This window comes from Talpa europaea (assembly GCF_964194135.1).
Source record: "Talpa europaea genome assembly, chromosome: 6".
In the NCBI taxonomy this organism is placed as follows: domain Eukaryota; kingdom Metazoa; phylum Chordata; class Mammalia; order Eulipotyphla; family Talpidae; genus Talpa; species Talpa europaea.
Genome location: NC_140072.1, coordinates 99190458 through 99211739, shown reverse-complemented (window position 1 = coordinate 99211739; position 21282 = coordinate 99190458). Strand labels below are relative to the sequence as shown.

At 38.0% G+C, this 21282-nt stretch overlaps 1 protein-coding gene across 4 annotated transcripts in view; it reads left to right on the top strand.

Moving 5' to 3' along the window:
* DGKH (diacylglycerol kinase eta) overlaps positions 1–21282 on the top strand; it is a gene marked incomplete at both ends in the record, with an annotated part of 158098 nt that overhangs the window by 42860 nt on the left and 93956 nt on the right. For all 4 annotated transcript variants that reach the window (XM_084235586.1, XM_084235589.1, XM_084235588.1 and 1 more), the window contains 2 exons: positions 17746–17856; positions 19812–19892. In XM_084235586.1, the coding sequence (XP_084091712.1) occupies positions 17746–17856; positions 19812–19892 (192 nt within the window). The remainder of the gene's footprint in view (positions 1–17745; positions 17857–19811; positions 19893–21282) is intronic.

Sequence of the window (21282 nt, the reverse complement as noted above, 5' to 3'; positions counted from 1 at the left end):
GTCCAAGGAAAGCTTCTGTGATGCATAGGTATCTCTGCTGCTTGGAGCAACTCAGGCATCCTGCTCCTGTTCATGTTGTTTGTGCCTAGGGAATTATCCTTGCCTGATGTCATCTTTTCAGGTTTTGGCCAGAAAGTAGAGAAAGAGAAGATGAAGGAGGTAGGCCCATGTATAAAGGTGTTAGCCAAAATGAATGTGTTACGTCTAAATCATCCCATTGGCAAGAGCTTAGCTAAGGGGGTATAACCAACTGTAAAAAGCCTACTTATCTGTGTAGGCTGCTCTATTAAATACCATCAACCGTATGGCTTACCAATAACACATTTATTTGTCATAGTTCTGAAAACTGGGAAGTTCAAGATCCAGGCATTAGCAGAGTCAGTGTGTAGTGAGGACCTGCTTTCTGGTCCATAGACAGCCATCTTGTAGTCGTGTCCTTACATGGTAGACAGGGCAAGGAGGCTCTCTAAAGTCTCTTTTTATAGGGGCACGAATCCCAATCCTCGTGACCTAATCACCTCCCCAAGGCCTCACCTCCAAAAATCATCACACTGGAATTAGGATTCAACATAAGAATTTTGGGGAGAAACATTCAATCTCTAGCACCTGGGAAATCCAGTGTCCCTGGGCAGCTTCCAAGCTTGCTGATTTCATCACCATTGCCAGTCACTCCAAAGTGGGAAAGAGAGAGTTCAAATCCAGGCCAAGTCCTGGAAAGGGATCACTCTACTCACGTCCCATTGGCCTGAATTAAGTCACATGGCCATATGCAAGGGAGGTCAGGAAAGAGCTCTGTAACTGGAAGGCAGAGAAGGGAAGAAAGGATTCTGGTAGACCACTCGGTGTCCCATACAAAGGTTTCTCTCTGCCTGCATAGTATCTTCTTATTTAGAGGCTGTTTATTTATTTTGAAATGTTTTATATAATCCTTAAGGCCAACAGTCAAGGGCCATAAAACTTCTGAGATTAGTTTACTTGTCATCCTTCCACGAGAGGAAAACCTGGTAATAGTAGTACAGCGGTATTAATAGAATCGTTATGGATAAAAACATTTCCAAGGGTGCTTTATACAAAATATAAGGTTGAGCTTGGCCTTCTAAAACAATTCTTAGAGTGAGGTATAAGTGTGTGTGTATGTGTGTATACGTGTGTGTAGTTGTAAACTTTTGTCATTTAAGCTTATATGTTTGATAAATGAAAGCAACAAGCATCTTTTTGGAAGTAAGTAGCACCTTGTCTTCTTAAAGCTTTAATTCTGCTACTCTGAGGTGACTACTTGCTTTCTCCTATAGAACTCTATTCTGAGTCGTCTTTGAATATTGTCCTAAACTTTGTTTTTTTTTTTTTTTTTTTTAAGATTTATTTATTTATATAAGCACTGGGTACAATCAGAAGCATGGGAGGGTGAGAGAATTCACCAGAGCCAGAGGTGGGAGCAGAATAGGCAGACTGACGAAGTATACTGCTAAGGGAAGCAGTAGGCACAGCAGGAGAGGTCTGCGCACCATGTGGGACCCTTGCTTGGCGGCCGGGGATCGAACCGGCGCTGCAGAGGCTGCGGGCAGCTTCGCAGTCCAGCGCTTAACTGCTTCGCCACCGGGGAGGCCCTGTCCTAAACTTAGATATTTACACTTCCATATACTATTTTCAGATTGTTGGGGGTTATAATTAGTAACTAGTTTAATAGGGATTATAAGTACATAAGTAGATTAAACATACCTTTTATATATAGATAAGTTAAAATGAAATTAGGTGTCAAAAATCATTTCTAGAAACTTGCGTATGGTTTTCAATATATTTTAAGTTCCATGAAGGGAGTTGTTTTTATCTGTTTTGTTTATTACTCTATCTCCAGTGCTAGAATAATTCCTGTTATCAATAGATATCTGTTAAGTGAATGAATACCAATGTACCGTGAAGTGTATTTCAGGTATGAATCATCCAACCTGATTTTTACTTTTGCACTGAAGGAATTTGTGTGTCTTAAGCAGCTGAGTGAGCTGGTCTTTATTTTGTCTAACCTGAGGGGAAAATGCAGCAAACATTTGAGTTTTCCAGGCTCTGTATAACCTCAGCAGACAAATTCTATGTGTATGCAAAGGATCATATATAATAAGTTTAACACACATATGATACGGCCTAGCATATGCATCCAAGATGCAGGAATATATGAATTGGAGAAAGGGAAAGGAAATGTTCCATTCCAACCAGTACCAACAAAAAAATCCACTTATTTTTCGACACAACTTTTCTCAAGTGGATTGGACTTTGAGTAGAATGAGGAAGAAGAATTTGAATCCTAGAATGACTTTGGGGGGTTAGGGAGATAATGTTAAGCTGTCTTCTAGAGACTGAATTTGTAACTTAGGACCTATTTTTCTGATTTATTTTCTTCTTATAATGTAAAATATTTTCAGGATCCATGTATACCTCTGGCATTATTAAAAATGAGAGAAATAAGCTTTTTAGAGTAAACATAATCTTAGCACATTGCTCTCCTCTGCAAATCTATTACCTTTTCCAAATAGGGCTCTGTGAGGTCTGATCACATGAAATTGCAAATGAGTGAGCTCTACTTGGGTGACACATTGAAATGGAAGGTATTTAAATACAGCCCTATGGTGAATCCATGAAGGGGAAAGATCCTAGAGAAGAACATTCACTGCCTGTGGAAAGACGCTTAAAAAAGGGCCTCAAGATAAGAGGGTGTGTGTTTTGTTCAGGTGCCCTGAGAAAGGGGCCTACAAAAGCAGTAAAGATGAGGCAGTCAAAGGCCTTAAATACAGAGATTTCTTTTTTTCTGAGGCTTATAGACAACAAATTTTGAACAAGGAAGTGACAGAATGAGATCTGCATCTTAAGGAGGGAAACAGTAAGGAGAATTAATTAGGGGCGGGGCTCCTTTGGTGTAAGAATATATGTTTTGCATATTTATATCTTTATGATTTTGTTTTATGAACAGTAGGGAACTTTTGTTGGCTTGTGGTGTTTGGTTGAGGCCTGCCCCAGTCAGCTGCATCCCTGTGATGAGTGGAGGAACAGAAACTGTGAGGACAGGCCCTAGACAGGCTAACAAGGGGGTCTGGGTTCTTAGTTTGGGTTTGGAGACCATGAAAGGGGTGCTCCTGACAGGAGCGGAACACCTGGTGGGAAGCCAGATTACAAAGGTCCTGGTTTCCCTCTTTGGGCTTGTAGGTCTGGAGGACAAGTTATTTTACTTTGTCACTTTTGTTATTGCCAACCTTTAGTAAAGACTCTCAAGTGTTCTGTCTTGCCTCCATTTTATTACACATTATTAAGAGTAGATGTTTTCCATACTTGGGTCAAACAAAGGGGAACAGTAACTTCCAAATGAAGTATGAGTGCCTGTGTCATTCATGCCAGCTGATGCAGCTCCTCTCTGAAGCAGGAGGGTTTCCCTGCAGGCTAGACTTTTTCTTGTTAAGAGGTAGTTGCTATAAAGTCATGATGTTACTACAATCAGGGCATGGCAGTTGGAGCAGAAAGGAAGAACAGTTTTCAAAAAATGTTTTGAACATGGACAATTATAAATCAGAGACATCCTGCAGGGGAGGAGGAGGGAGAGGGATCAGAGGTAGGGAGGAGCACAGGAGACTGTGGTGATGGTGCACGGGTGCCTTGGGGAAGGAAATTCTATGGGGACTACACCTGAGGGGGTGGGGGAAAGCAAATATTGTTTAAAAAAATAAATGAAAAAAAAGAAATAAAAGGACAATACTTTTCTATGTTTAAAAATCTAAACAAAAATGTTTTGAACATCTGAAATATATTTGAGGCTTAAGTAATATAGGGGCAAGGGAGAAGAAAAAGTGGTTGGGAAGTGCGGGGATATGTTTAGAGAAGTGAGCTCCTGTTAGCAGATAGGATCACAGGAGCAGAGTTGTCCTGGGGAGTCTCCAGCATCCTTCATTCACCCTGTGTTGTGTACTGTTTACTGAAAGTTTCAGAATTAGAGTCCAGATTTCCTGAAACAGGCCAGTGTTTTTCCTATTACACTAAGACACGTATTACATGAAATAAAATGTACTGGTTGAGTTTCAGGTGATGATAACATCTCCATGAGGAGATAGCAAGCTGCCCATTGTGAATGGAACTGGTGTGAAAACTTGAGAGTACATGTTGAAATTTGTTTCCGTTCTGTAAATCGAAGTTTCCAGAACTTCTGAAATTGAAGTTCTGTATATATGAAGAGGACAGAATCAGAGCTATGTGAAAGTTAAGTTTGCCCAGAGAGATTTGACATGCAGCCTATAAGTGGAAATAGCTGAGGGGAAGTTTCTTGAAGAGGGAGTGAAAGCTTTGCAGTAAGACTGAAGAAATGGGGAGAGGCAGTGAGCACATTCTACATTGGTTTCTTTCTTTCTCTCTCTCTTTTTTTAAGTTTTACAGTAATGGTGTGGTAGGCATAGATCATTATCTGGAGTGTAATCAGGGGGTAAAACAAGTTTTTACTTTTCAAGATCAGACATGCCCAGGGGAAAGAGCGTGTGGACAGGGGATAATGAGAGATGGAAGAAGATGGAGGAACTAGAGTTCAATTTTGTTTAACAAACCAGTGATAAGTACCCTTGAGGTCATCGGCACAGTGCTGGGGTACTCACAACACAAATATGACTGTGTTGGGTCTTGCCTTTGGTAAATTTGCTACCTGATAAAGAGCAGGAAGAAGAATAACACAAGAACAAGTAATGTCCATCGAGTGTTGTGTGTCTGGAGCTGTGTAAGAACTTTTTGCGGATTGGCTCATATAGTCTTTACAACACTCCTACGAGTTAGTTGTCATCAGTGTCATTCACATTTTAAAGGGAGGAAACTTAAGCACAGAAAGATCAGGTAATCTGTTCAGTGGGGTTGTGACTTGCGTATCTCTGCACCCCAGGGCATAGCTCTGCACCCCAGATGTGGCAGATTATTACACTACAGCACAAAGAGAGAAAAATAAGAACAATGCATAGACGTAACATAAGAGAAAGAGTTAAAATGTTCTGCTAGGAGATAGACTAGGGCAGAGAAGATTTCTGGAGGAATAAATGAATGGCTGGAATGGCTCTAAATGACAGAACCCCCTATCATGACCCAGGCAGAGAACCTGTGTTGCTATTATATGTGTGTGCATATACCACTGTTTAGCCAAGTAGTTTGCACAGTCTTTTCTCGGCCCCGTGCTAATTACAGAGGAGAATCACATTTGATTTTATTCACTTCCGTGACTAATTATGATGCTTTGCAACAACTGGATTATCCTTCTAGGCATATTCGTCCTGCCCACTGAAACCATCATTAGAGTGGTGTTTATGATATTAAATATAATATATATGTATCTGTCTATATCAGTGTATCTGTATATCTATATATCTATCTGCATCTATCAATCTACCTACCTATGTATTTATGTCTATCTATCTATTTATCTATCTATCTATCTTCTACCCATCCATCTTTCTGTCTACCTGTTTACTTACCTACCTGTCTACCTACCTACCTATCTGAATTAAAAAAACTAGCAGAAATTTAACAGAGAATTCCCTACACATTTGAGACCTAGATAACCTCTGAAGAAGAGCCAGACACTTTAAGAAGCAACTCATTGAAGATAAAATTGAACTTCCAGAAAATAAGGACATATTTTGTGTATAATGGTTAATAATCCTTTCTGAGATAAGTATATGTGCTAAATAGAGGATTCATGGTTAGTCTTCCAGGTCCTGGGCTTCACCCCACTTCCCATTCCATCCTTGACCATACACTGACCCACCCACATACAATTCCTAACTGTGCCAGGAACTGCAGTCCAGGGTTGGGAACACCGGGAGCGCAGCATTATTATAAGACTCAGGCATGGCAAGAGGTTGTCTGTTTTGTACATTAGTGACTAGTTAAAAAAAATAAACACAATATTTAGTGGTTTATTTTAGGCCATATCAGAATACCCCTACGTCAAAATAGTTGTGTCATTGTGGCCATGTGGGAAAGTGGTTTCATCAGAATGCCATCTGTGGGCAAAGGGATTATTCTTGGAAGTGAGTATGGGCATTTGACAAAGGAATAAGTAAATTGAGAATTAGAGGATTTTTTTTTAACCCCTTCACAACAGAGTTGCTATACCACCCATTCCTATCTGCAGGGTTGCTATCTAAGGCCTGCCCATGTTCCTGGCTCTGGAATAACCCTGAGCCTTAGGCGTAACACCACTGCCACCCTGTGGCAATATGTTGAAGTTCATTGTAGTTTATGGAAACATATCTCATGTTTATACAGTAAATATACTTTTACACCTTATCCTTTAAATAAAAGTATATCATGAATTTTATCTTTTTAATAGTAATTAGAAAAATACATTTATGAATTGCCCCAAAGAAGATATATATTTTAAATAGTGACAGTAGGTGATTCTAGGAATTAACAAATAAAAGTTCACAAAATGACTGCAGTCTCAGAAGTGTAATTATATCTATAACTTTTCTCAAGAAAAATCACAAACTACTACAGAGAACAAAGTTAATACTAGATGGTTTATTGGTATAGAGGGTAATTAGAATATGTTGGACAATCTCTATTATTATCCTTTGAATGCATTCACTTATATATAAGTATAAATGTATAAATACTTATATATAAGTATAAATGTATAACTGTCTCATATATTTGAATTTACAGTATTTGGAACAAACAAAATAATGAAAATATTTTTAGTATATCTGGAGCTAAGTGTGGGGAACCATAGCTGCTTTTTCCCTGCTTCCCTGTATGTGTATTCACTCAGTTTTTGGAGAGCCAACTTAATCACTTCCCAAGGTCTGTTCGTGCTGCAGCATAATTGGCTTTTTTTTTTCTTTTTACGGATTATATTTCATCCTTTTTGGACAGGGAGGAGGTTGTCCTTGGAGTTGTAATGGAAAGCCTTTTTCATCACTGTGTTTAATGTGGCAGAATGAAAAACTGCAGAGACATAGACCCATTTGAGAGTTTCATGCTTCACTTGACTTAACAGCCACTTATGTACACAGCACTGGAGGATTGCCAGCGTGGGGGGCATTTCCTGTCAACATATACACTCTGTACAGCTTGAGTCAGAGAGAGACACGTAGGGATATGAAAGCAAACAATTACTCAGATGTCTTAAGAAACTACTCCCCTAAATCATTGACAGGGTTGTAAGCCAAAGTTACCTCAACAACAAAATCTATGCAAAAAATGAAATGAAAATCATTGGAAAAATACAAATTACATCTGGTAAAGTGAAAAGGAAACAAATAGTGATATATTTTTCAGAGGATAAACACAAAACTACTTCACAGACTTCTAGAATACTCTGTCAAGGTCTTATTCAGTGAATATTAAGTATTATTTTATTAAATGCATGAAATCATCTTTCCTCATAATTTTGAACTGTGTTTCATGGAGCTGTAGAATTCCTTAGAGATACCCTGGAATAGGGAGGTTGAAGGTCAGTCTCTTGATTACCTATTTAGAGTACCTGGTGATATATCCTTATTCTTCTGATATGCAAAACTGTTTGTGGGCAACTGTTCCAAGTGGCAGTTTATAAAATGAGAAATGTCTTGTGATGCTATAAATGACAAGAAGCCTGCCTCACCATTTTGCATTATCACTAAATACTGTTTCCAGAAACATAACTTATCTCCATTCTTATAAACCAGGATATCCCTTTCTTACTGTATTGTCTTTTTTAAAAAAGATGTATTTATATATGCATACAAGAGCTATGCTACAGGTCAGAGGTGCGGGGGCTGGGGTGTGTGTGTGTGAGAGGATTCCCCAGAGAGAGTGGGGAGCAGAACAGGCAGTCTGACTGAAACGCACTGCTGAGGGGAGCAGCAGGAGAGGCAGGAGAGGCAGGAGAGATCTGCTGCAACATGTGGGCAGCTCCCTGGCCAGCTGGGAATCCAACTTGTGCTGCAGTGGCTGGCGATAGCTGACAGCATTGTCTTTAACCCCTGCGCCACTATCCTTTTTGGACAGGAGGTCCTGTATTGCTTTTTTTTTTTTTTTTTTAGCCATGTTATCTTTTATTATTAAATCTATACTGGTTCTCAAATTTTATTTTATTTTATTTTTTTAAATAAATTTTATTTTTATATTCCCCATATAATTGCAACCCCCTTATTTTGACACCAATCCCTCCCCTCCCCGCCCCCACCCCCCATAGAGTATCTCTGGTTCATGGTTGTTTGTTGATTTTGATTTTCACTTTCTTATAGTTATTCATTTTCCTGGTCCCTTATTTAAGTTTTCTAGATTCCTGCTATGAGTGAGACCATCCGGTATTTTTCTTTTTCTTTCTGGCTTATTTTGTTGAGTATGATCCCTTCCAGCGCCATCCATGTTGCTGCAAATTGCATGTGTTTATCTTTTTTGAATGCTGAGTAATATTCCATGGTGTGTATGTACCACATCTTCTTGATCCAGTCATCTATTTTTGGGCATTTGGGTTGTTTCCAAAGCTTAGCTATTGTAAACAGTGCTGCTATAAACATAGGGGTGCAGGTGCTCTTTGGAATTGATGTTTCTGTGTCCTTTGGGTAAATACCTAGGAGTGGAATTCTGTATTGCCTTTTGACTCCTGTCCAAAGCAAATCCCCTCATTATTCCTCTACATTAATTTTCTTGGCTAAGACAGGTAGGTGCTAGCACAGGCTTCAGGTGGTGGTGCAGGCTGCAAACATATTAAGGGAGTTGGATGAGCAGCCAGGGGTACTCTTCACTACCCTTCCCCACTTCCTAGTACACGGTCATAACAGTCAGTATGGATCCCACCTCTTCATTTCCCCTTGTTCTAGTATCCATCAGCAAATGAAATCTCTCTTTTCTCTGAATGATAGCTGAGTACAGTTTCTATTGCGTTAGCTGGCTCTTAAGAGGAGAAGGGAAGAGATTGAGTGAACGTGCTCAGTTATTAAACCCAGATTGTGCCCTCCCCTCCTTGCTTTAGAGCAGAGCCAGTATGGGTGAAGAGAGGACACGAATGGCATATTGATGGGGCTCCACACACAGGAAAAGAAACATTTTGAGTGTAGAGATGCAATAACTCTACACTCAAATGTGTTTTAAGAGGCTTCTTATACTATGTTTTTTAAAGGCTTAAAACCTGGTAAGATTTAATGGTTAGACTGAATGGTCTCAATTAAAAGAATGAAAAATGACCAAGGGTGTTATATTACCTGTATAAAGAGCTTATACAAATTATTATACTTAAATATTGTTTATGACAACCCTAATGCCCAAAAATAGATGACTGGATCAAGAAGATGTGGTATAGATACACCATGGAATATTACTCAGCAATCAAAAAAGAGAAACTCTTGCCATTCATAGCAACATGGACAGAGCTGGAAGGGATTATGCACAGTGAAATAAGCCAGAAAGAAAAAGAGAAGCATTTGGATGGTTTTACTTACAGGAGGAATGTAGAAAAAACAAGGGGTTGGGGGGAAAAAGTAATTATAATAAATTAAAAGTCAAAATCAACAGGCAACTATAAACCAGAGACATTCAGCAGGGGAGAGAGGGATAAGATCAAAACAGGGGTGGGAAGAGCACAAGGGACTATGGTGATGGGACACGGGTGAATTGGTGGTGGGAATCTGAGGGGGACTACACCTGAGAGGAGAAAGCATGTATTATACAAAAAAAGATGTAAAATATATATAAAATAAAAATTTAAAAAATATTGTTTATGGAAGTGTATCTTAGATTCACTGATAATTACAATCCCTGTAAGAGACTTTGACATGCAGACTTTGATATGCCTTGCTCTAGACCTACTGAATCAAAATATATAAGATGAACTGAGGCTGTTAATATCTCTAAAGTTCTCCAGGTGATTCAGATGATAAGCTGGATTTTTGAAAAATGAGTGTATTTAATAAAACTTAATATAAAGCAGACATAGTTATTTATAAAGAGACTCAAAAATTTTGTTAGAAAGTAAGATATTCATGGTGGTACAAAATTCAGAATAAAAAAAGGAGACTACAAGGTACAAAGTCAGAAGAGTTGGGAATTAAGAGAACTAATGGAAATTTTGAAAACTGATAGAAAAACTAGGCTTGAAGCACTTGAACATGTGGCTGATGAAATTGCTTGACAGACTGAATCAGGATGAGATCAAATGGGCTGCTTCCCAATGCCATAACATGGGGGGCAATAATCATTTAATATAATATTTCTGGAAAAGATATTTCTTATGTTACAATCACACAAAAAATATTTAGGACGGCTAATGAAAGGGATAAAAGTGACATAATAGGAAACAAACCTGTGATGAAGATAGATTTTTGGTTTTAGAACTTTCTCCTTCCGACATTATTCATTTTACATAATCCTCTTCAGTTTTATACATGTCACAAATGGCAAGATTTCTTCTCTTTTCACACCACATTTGAAAGAATTATGTAATATTTCACAGTCATGGTCTCATATGTCATTATAGCATATAGTAATATGCAGGTATGATTTCTTCTTCTGAGATTCATGTCTGTAAACTAAAAAGGCTTCTCATTAAAGAAAGTTAAATAAACTCATGATGGTAAGATTTACCCAGGAAGGCAGAGACAGCTTTCCTAGTGCTTATATGACAAAATGAATAAGAAAATTCACATGGCAAAGAAAACTTGCCATATTTTGGGATGATGGAGTAGATAGTAGTTAAAAGAGACAGAAAAGAAGGGATTACCTACATAAATACAGTGGTCAAAACTCCCCTGATCCTCAGGGAAATGCAAATCAAAACTACCATGAGATACCATCTTACACCAGTGAGAATGGCACATATTAAAAAAACTAGCAACAACAAATGTTGGCGAGGGTGTGGAGAAAAAGGAACTCTTCTGCACTGTTGGTGGGAGTGCAGACTGGTCCAACCACTGTGGAAAGCTGTGTGGAGATTTCTGGACCTACTAAACATAGAGCTTCCATATGATCCAGCAATTCCACTCCTAGGTATTTACCCAAAGGACACAGAAACATCAATTCCAAAGAACACCTGCACCCCTATGTTTATAGCAGCACTGTTTACAATAGCTAAGCTTTGGAAACAACCCAAATGCCCAAAAATAGATGACTGGATCAAGAAGATGTGGTACATATATACCATGGAATATTACTCAGCATTCAAAAAAGATAAACACATGCAATTTGCAGCAACATGGATGGCGCTGGAAGGGATCATGCTCAGCGAAATAAGCCAAAAAGAAAAAGAAAAATACCGGATGGTCTCACTCATAGCAGGAATCTAGAAAACTTAAATAAGGGACCAGGAAAATGAATAACTATAAGAAAGTGAAAATCAAAATCAACAAAAAACTATGAACCAGAGACACTTTTAGGGGGGCGGGGGTGGGAGGGGAGGGATTGGGGTCAGAATGGGGGGGCTGCAATTGTATGGGGAATATAACAATAAAATTTATTTAAAAAAAAAAAAAAAACTCCCCTGATCCTGTTTTCATTGGTTTGGGCTGCTGTAACAAAAATACCAGACCACACGGGTGGCTTAAACACCAAAAATATATTTCTCCAAGTTCTGGAGACCTCAAGTCCAAGATCAAGGCTCAAGCTGCTTGGTGTATGCTGAGAGCTGATGTCCTGGTTCGTAGACTTGAACTTGAAGTTTGTGTTTCGTCCCATGGCAGAGTGTGAATGCATTCTCTGGGTCTCTTATAAAGACACTAATCCCACTCAGGGGGGCTCCACCCTTATGACCTAGCCTCCAAATATTATTGCATTAGAGGCTAGGATTTCAAAATATAAATTTGGGGGCAGGAGGGTAGAGTGCAGTGGGCACAAACCTTCAGCTCCTAGCAACCCTCTTCTCCCATCACAACAGTTTCCATCCCTGCTCCTTGAAAGGGAAGTGAAGGGCTCATGTTGAGATAAGAGGAGGAGAAACCAGAGCTTCTTTTGGAATATACGAAGGCATATGTAAAAATCATGAGTCATCACTGACATTTCTACTTCACCATATCAAGTTCTTTGCCCCACCCAATTGATGGCCCCAAAATGCCAACATATGAAAATGTACATTTATCAGATAAATCAGACAGTGGCTGTTTCACTTCTAAAATGGTTTGAATGGCTGCACATAGAGTTGCCTTCTGCTCAGGACATTAAAGTATATGCCAAGTAAGCAACACAGAGGTGTTTCTGAAATTTCAGGTGAATTCCTAGGGAACCCATGTGTGTATATAATTTAAAAGAGAAATGACTTTTGTTTGCTGAAAACAAAGGATGTGAAATAAACAATTCTGCAACTTTAAGATGCTGCACTAAAAAACATCCTAAGGTGTATGCTCAAAACCTATATAATGTTGTAAACTATTTGTTAAAAAACAAACAAGAAAACAGTCTCAGAAAGGCAAGTAGATAAGAAATCTTTCAATTTCAATGTTTATTTTATTGAATTATTTTTCTTTCAGTAAGTGTTGGTGAGTATGTGGAGAACACGGAACCCTAGTACACTGTTAGTGAGATTATAAACTGACACAGCCACTGTGGGAAACAGTATGAAGAGTTTTCAAAATATTTAGAATAGAAATGTCACATGATCTGGATATTCTTCTGAGTACCTTAACCAAAGAATATGGAAACACTAATTTAAGGAGAAATATGCACCCCTATGTTCATTGCAGTATTGTTCTGAATAACCTAAATAGGAAAATAACCTACTATTCCATCAACAGATGAATAGATAAAGAAGATATGCTGTATACACAAGGGGATAATACTTAACTATTAAAAAAAGATGTAACTGCTGTTTTTGAGAAAATGAATAAACCCAGAGGATGTTATACTAAGTGAAATAAATCAAATGAAGAAAGACAAATGCCATATGATTTCACTCATATGTGTAAAATAGATTCAAAACAAATAAAAACAAAACAGAACAGAAACAAACTCTTAAATTATAAGGAAAAAAATGGGCCAAGTGTCTCTATCAATTGGCTAGTGTTGGGTGGAAATTAGATTTTGGTGGTGGCCTTCATGTCACCTACCTAAATGCCAAATTATATTGCTGTCCACCTGCACACTATACTCTTTCTTAATGTTTTAAATCAATCTTCAGTAAAAATTAAAAAAAAAATTTCAAAACTATTTTCTTTTATTTATTTATTTTTTATTTTTGGAAACTGGATAGTTGGAGTATAGGTGAAGTCTGTATGTCTTTACTGATTTTTTTTTTGTGAGGACCAAATAATACTGAACTAATATTTGCCAAATTGTGTGCTAAGGGGCAGTTAAATGTAAATGCTTCTAGGCCCTTTTTTGAGTGAGGAAGAATATATCCTGTTGTTTAGAAATTGGGAACAAAACAAATTAAAATCTAATAATTGTGAGAGTCTTAATTATAAGACTCTCTGATCATAACTCTTTAACTGTTACTTCAATTTGTTATTCTAATTGCTTGAATAATAATATTGAATATAATAAATATTAGGGTTTTAAAGAATGATTCCTTTTCCTTCACAGTATACTGATTATTTTGAGAATATTGTGCAGGAATCTTCTGTGATACAGATAGAATTTTGGACTCTTCAGCAAGCAAAAGAGAATGAAAGGACTTTAAGCTGTGGCACAGTCTAGTCAGAATTTCATTTTAGAAAATTACCCTCATAACTGTGTGGAGAATGAAATAAGTTCTTAATGCTTTCTAGAACAGCGCTTATAGAACTTAAATAGACCAAACATTAACTTTTCTTCCTTATTGCCTTAAACAGAACTTTGTAAAAATCCCAATATGCTCACTTTTATAATCTGAATTTCCAAATTATTTGTTTTCAGATAGTTTCTATTTTTATAGCACTCCAATACTTTAGATTAAGAATTAAACACTCTCTACCGTGGGTGTTACCAGATGTGACAGTGGTGTGGCTGCAGAACACTCCCTGCACTTGCAACTCACAAGAAACTTCTCCAATTTCCTCTTCTCTCTCAATCTTCTGCTTCTAGTTACCCAAGCCAAATGCTTAGACTTTTCCTTGGTTCCTTTCTCTCTTTTTTCCCTTCATGTCTACCAGTAGGTTTGGTAGTCCTGCTTATTAAATCACACCCCAAATTTCTCCATTTCTGTCCATCTCAGTGATGCTAGCAGCTTTGTTGGAGCCCTGCAGGCTCTCCCATGGACGGATGCAGCAGCCTCTTAATTGGTCCTGTACTTCCTTTCTCACCCAATTCCCCCTTCTCACTCCCCTGCTTCAGATATTTCACTAGCTTTTTGCACTTACCCTCTCTTGACACTATGCTGCTACTCCTGCTCTTATTTGCCCCTGCAGTATCCTGCAAACACTTACTTACTTCTTCCAAGAACCTCTTATAATTTGGTGCCTGGCAAGTACTCCCTGAACTTAATAGCATAATGATATCATAATAATATGTTCTGCCATTTATTGAATGTTTTCTGTAACCCAGACAGTGTGCTGAGTGCTCTCCAGGCATTATCTTATAATTAAATTAGATGCAACAAGCTTGTGAAAATGGTATTATTACTCCCATATCTTATTCCCATATTTTAGGAGAGGAAAACTGGGCCACAGAGAGTTGAAGTACCTTGCCCCAGCTCGTGTTGTTAGTCTGTGGCAGAGCCTGGTTTGAAGTCTGTCTCGTTCTAAATCATGCTCTTTGCTACTGAAGTTTCAAAAGTAGTTGGTGAACATTAATTTTTAATGCTCTCACAACAATTTCTGTAGGACAATCCTAGAGCAAGCTCTAGGAAAAATCTGTTGATCACTTAATTACTTTATGCAGATTGTTACAGGGCAGCCCCGATACATACACCAGGTTTTATCAAATTATTCACATTTATAAAACTGGTGGTAATATTTAATGGAAAAAGGCTACTTAAACTCAAGGCTGGAAAAAAACTGAAAGAACTCAGGCTAGGGATAAAACTGTGTAAGCTCATGATTGAGGCCATGTTTGGGTCAAAAACACACCCACAAGAGCTGTATGCACGAGAAAAAAGCAGCCTTTTCAAGACTTGAGACAAAGATTACACTGTGAGTCTTGTAGACCTATTGTGCTTATGGTGACCAATGCAAGGAAAGTTACTTTGGGCTGGTCAACCACAGGTGTAACTTGGAAACCACGTTGGGCACCAAACTGTTACAGGGCAGCCCCGATATAAAATGGGTTGCCTGCCTGTGGGTCCTCACCTGCGCACTTAAAAGGGACTTAATACTCCACTGCAGGCACACACAAAAGGTTAATAAAAGGCTTATTTACAAGGGAAGGGGAAATGAGGAAATGTACAACTCAGGGAGAAAAGAGGGAAATAAAGTCTTAAATGTGTCCTACACTTTCCGCTTCCCTGGAATCCCAGTGGCACTCTGAGAGCTGGCTGCGAGCACAAACTGTGAAGCAAAGAGGAGAGAGAGACCCCAAGGCCCACATGTCTGATTTTTATACCAAACCTGGCTGCTTAACTCCACTCTCAGGTCCCAGCCAACTTCCCTTGGTGATGATGGGATTTGTCTTTCCCAATGTCTTGATGGCTTTGGTCTGGAGTAGGGGTGGAGTCTACAAAGCCTGTATGGAATTATCTCAGGACATCCTTTCCCCCTAACAAGATGACAAACTTTTCTCAATATTTAGTGTCTGTTGGTAATAAAAATAGTGTAAAAGTTGAGAATAAGCTCTGCAGTAGAACAGACCTGGGCTTAATCTCAGCACCTGCTAGTCATTCATATAGATCTCAATATTGTATGTGCCAGATAATATTCTAGGCACTGGAGATACATCAGTGTGCAATCCAATAGTGTAGATTTAACATTTTGGTTTTATAAATTGGTTTTGTTTTAGAAGTACACAATGGCATAGTTCTTCTATGCATTCAGTATAAATGTGATCCATCTTTAACCCCATCCCAAGGGGACCTTTTTGAGTCAGCCTTGTAACACCTCTCCCAAGGACACTCTCCTAACAAGACCGTAAGTTTAGTTTGCTGTAAATGTAATTTGCTTCTTCCTACCTCTCTACTTTCCTTCCAATTAAAATTGAACATTAAATTTAATTTTATTAGATATAATAAACTCAGGGAACTTACATTCGAATAAGGGTGGCCCAGTAAACATAACAAATAAGTGAATTATACTTATATTAAAGATAGATAGTACTTTGTGGTGTATGAAATAAGATTTTTTTTTAAAGATTTATTTATGCACACAAGAGCTGGGGTACAGGCCAGAGATGCGGGGGGTGAGAGGATTCACCACAGAGTGGGGAGCAGAACAGGCAGATTGACTGAAATACACTGCTGAGGGGAGCAGTGAGTGAGACAGGAAAGGTCTGCCTCGCCATGTGGGTTGCTCCCTGGCTGGCTGGGGATTGCACTAGTGCTGCAGAGGCTGCAGATTACTTCATAGTGTGGTGTTTAACCCCTTGCACCACCAGGGAGGCTCGGGAAATAAGATCTTGATGTTGAAAATATGGAGAGTATGTTGCAGATGGACGTCAGTGAGTTGAGTCTCACTGAGATGGACAGAGAATTGGAGGAGTGAAAGGAATTAGGGAGATAAATATAAGAGGGAGGAGGTACTAGTTAATACCCAGTGCATTCTCATTTAAAAGCAAAGTGCCATTGTGGACAGGGGAGGGGATCAAGCAAGGAAGAGATACACCTGAGGTCAGAGTTCCAAGTATTTTGTCAGTGATCAGGAAGTGAATTTGCATACATAGAGCATTTAGCTCAGGTTCTCAGAGCCCGTCATCTTCTCCAGCCACATCTCCTTCTGCTCCCCCTTGTACATCCTACCCTGCATTTATAGCGAAAGACTCTGAAGATGCTCCAAATATTTATGCTGTTTTAAGTCTTTCTCCTTTTTGTACAAATCTAAAATGCCCTTCTCCCCTCCCTTGTCATTCTGGGAAACCCAAGACCCACCTTGGGCTCTCCTTTGGAAGGACTTCTTGGATTCCCTCAGCTGCAGAGCTGGTGCTTCCCTCTCTGGACCACCAAGTACAGTGTTTTGAATATGTGTTGGTTACAGTAACACATGGCTAATTATAACTGATGCTAGTGTCAGCACATAATAGGTGTCTGGTGATAGGTAAGTCCTTACATGTTTATAGTTTATGCCTCACAGCAGCCCTGTAAGAAATGTTTTGTTATCCCCAGTGTATACGTGAACAAATAAACTTGCCTAATATCATCCAGCTATGAAGTACTGGCAGCAGGAATTTTTTTTTTCACTTCGCTTATTCATTTTATTCACATTGATTTCTTGGTGAAATTAAACTGTCTTACACTTTTAAGCTGCTTTCAGATTAACAGAGGAAGGTAAATTTCCCCCCATTATTTATCAGTATGGAAATTATATCATGTGTACTTCCAAAATAAGATAGTAAAAGCACAAAGTTTCTGACTCCAGAGCCCATGCCTTTTTAATCATTGCATTATACCATTTACTGAGTGCTTAGTGTAGATGTATGGTATAGTAAATATTAGTTTGGGTGCATGTGTCTCCCATGCCCTTTGTGACTACTTTGAGAAAGGGAACCTTGTCAAATTCACCTTTGTTCTTTGGAGCTTTGTGCCTGGCTTAACAGTAAAGAGAATGGTTGGATGGTGAGGACAAGAAAGTTCTCTCATGTAATTTGTAAAAGATGGAAAATAGTATTAAAAATATTAGTGAGAGGGTGTTACTAATGCTGAATTGAATTTCGTTTTGAATTTCTTTGTAATCATGTCATTGTGCTTCTGCTTCTCCCCAGACCAGCATTAAAGAGGGACAACTATTGAAGCAAACCAGTTCTTTCCAGAGGTGGAAAAAGCGATACTTCAAACTTCGAGGTCGTACACTTTATTATGCCAAGGACTCAAAGGTAATTCAATGGAATATCAGCTGCAAGCAACTGTATTTATAGATAGATTTAAATTTTTGGTTCTATAAGCTGTTTTTGTTTTGGGACTTAACTATAGAATTGCTGCTCTCAATGTGCATTTAAGTATAAATATCATTGATTTTGGTCCAAATCCCAAAGGAGGCTATTTGAGTCAATTTCCCTAAGGATAATCTTATAGGAAAGTTCTAGTGTAGTTTGCTTTCTTTCTTCTTTCCTTCCAATTAAAATGAAACATTAAACATAGCCTTGGTGGGTAGAATAAACTCAAAATGTTGGGTTTCCTCTTCTTTCCTGTTACTTTTGGCCTTGTAAGTCTTTCCCTGACCATGAGAGACAGAATTTCTGTAATTGCTAAGAATCCATGCTCTGGTTTCAAATATTCTCCACTTCTAATGGAGTGGCTGTGGCCACATTTGTTGTTAAGAAGCTACTTTAAAATGAGAAAATTGCATGTGATGTGCTAATATAAGTGTGACACAAAACAATCACTCAATTATGCTAGTGGTTAAGAATAAAAAAAATCATTGTGAAATGAAATCAAGGCTTACCATAATCTTTATATGACAACTGAATAAAGTAAGAATGCTGTACTTTAGGAAGAAGTAAAATTTTGACTGTGAACCACCATTTAAGACTGATATTTTAGTATCCTTCAAAAATAAACATTAAAATTTTTGGTACTATCCAGATGAAATTGATATTTTCCTTATTTAAAAAAAAATATGGCCCTGAAATAATTAGTAAAGTTATGCACATGAAGTAAATCTAATTCTTTGTTTATGTGGCTGTAGAAATAATAACCACATAAAATAATCTTATTTTGAAAGTCATAATGTTTAAAGCTGTCCCTGATCTGGCTCCATCCTGACTTTTCACAATTATTTCTAGGCGGCACTGACCCTATCAAGCCTTCGATCTTGACCTGTCTTCCCATCCCCAGGATGACTTCCTTCAGTTTCCAGCTGATCGAATTACATTGTTTTGTTTTGTATTTTATATTTTAAAGATTCCTCTCAAAATGATACTGATTCCAGCATTCACAAGAGAAACAGTGTTTTTTCTGCTGTAGAAATCTGTGATTTTCCAGAGCATTTCCTGATCTCTTCCACTTATAATTCTATCTTACATTAAAATTAATTGTGTCTATTTTATCACTGTGCTAGAATATAAATTCCTCCTCATCAGGCAACAAATTTTGCAGTCACAGTGATTAGATTGAAGCAGACTTCCTTCACCCTCTGGATATCTTAAAGGGGAGGTAGAAGCTATCATTGAAGGGGACCCTCTTTTACAGTTCTTGAGGTGCATTGTTATATCTGCCCGGCTGCAAGGATATTGCATGAGTATGAACAAGAACCAATTGACTAAAAAGTAGGAAGTATACTTTTATTTTCTAGATTTTCCTAATCTCTAAATTGCACACTTTTAAAGATTCTATTTCTATGGAGTTTTTATCACTGAAACTTTTTAATCATAACCACTTTTAAGAATATAAAAGAAATAGGATCTTATATCTGTAGAGCAAAGTTCAATAAATGTCAACAAATGTAGCCAGGACTAGTTTTCATTTCTTCATTTAGCAAATGTGGAAAAGATGTTGTTGCCTCTGTCTTAGTGACAAAGTTGTTACAGTTTCAGAGGTATGGGAGGATGTGTATAAGTGTGTATGTCCTATACTTAGTAGATTCCCCGTAAGTTATGCTTACAGAGCCCATCAGACATTTGCATTCAAACAACATACCAGGACATTGGGATTTATGTGTTAGTTGTACTTTGTGGTTTTACTCACAAAGTATCACTAATTTATATTTTCTTCATTTTTTATTCTTAATTCCTGACATAACTTCCTCAGTCATAACCTGCTCGTAAAATAATCTTGAGGAGCGTTGAATTAGGTTTTCATTTAATATCTTTGTGATCTTTTTTGTTAACAGTCTCTGATATTTGATGAAGTGGACCTCTCAGATGCCAGTGTAGCTGAAGCGAGCACAAAAAATGCTAATAACAGCTTCACGGTATGGTTATATTCTACTGTCTCTACTCAAAAGTCATAGAAAGACCTTCCCCAAGCATGCACAGAATGCCCTCATCAGTTACAGGCTACATGTCAACTCGTGTGTTGGAGTTCTTACCAACGTAATAAACTTAGTAAATTCATTGTATATGCTCACATCCAACACTATTCTTGATTGTTTCAGTCAACAAACCAGTATATTAAAATGTGTTATTTAAATATTTGTATTTTTTCCCTCTTATACTTTTAAATTTTAGAGCTTTAAATCTTTCACTTCCTCCTGAGTGTAGAAATCATATATTGTCCAAAAATTAACAAAGATGTAAGAAAGAAAAGTACTGCCTTTAAACATTTTTTAAATAATAAAAAGGGAAAAAATAAAATTTTTGCTTCCTCAAATTTAATACTTCCAACTAGTTCCATTGCTCTTGAATATTTAAAAGGTTTGTTTTTTACCTTCAATCTGCAAAATATGTTCTCCTTTTCTTCCATTTTGATTCTAATTAATATAGTCCAGGCCTTCATTTTTTCTTAGGTAATTCATTTGGTGACTATTAAAGAGGCACTTTCGTAAAGGTAATTCTTGTATCTCAGACCACACTGAAAGACCTGACAGGTGCATCAATAACTTGACAGGTTGTACCTCTGACTCCACCTGAAAGTGATGCACAACCATGTCTCCACATTCTACTGCTAATGACAGTTGTTTGTCCTGATATACCCACCCACTGTTGGAATTCAACCGTTTCTGCAAAGCTTATTTCAGATATCCCATTCTTCTATATCTTTCATTCAAAAAATATAAATTGGGAACCTACTGGATATCAGGCACTCATGCTAAGCACAGGAGATCCCAAGATAAATAAATATATACATATCACCCCCCTTGAAGACGTTTAGAATTTAGTGAGGTTCGTTTAGAGTTTTTGTTAAACTGCATATTCCTGAGGGCCTCTGAGATGCCCTATTCTTGCATGTTGTTGCCTCGTCCACACTTCCAGCCCCTGCTCTAGGAAGCCATGACTGCTGACAGTTGTATGGTCCATCAACTAGATATGGGGATGCCAGGGCAGGCAGTATGGACAAACAGATACAGAGAAGTACCTGAGAAAGGTTGGAAACAACTTTTGAAGGTTTGAAGGAAGCAAACAAGTACAGATTTCTTCTTACTGGTTTATGGTCATGTGAGATAATTCATGGTGTAGATATTCCTGCCCTCCCACCTCCCCAGGGAGAGTGTAGTTTGAGAAGAGGAAAGCCAAGAATAGAATCCTGGGAAAATGTTAAATTTTAAGGGTTGCCCAATAAAGACTGAGTGAGAGAGCATTCTGAAGTGTATAAGGAGCATCAGGAGGCAATGATATAAAAAACTAATGGAGGAGAGTTTCAGG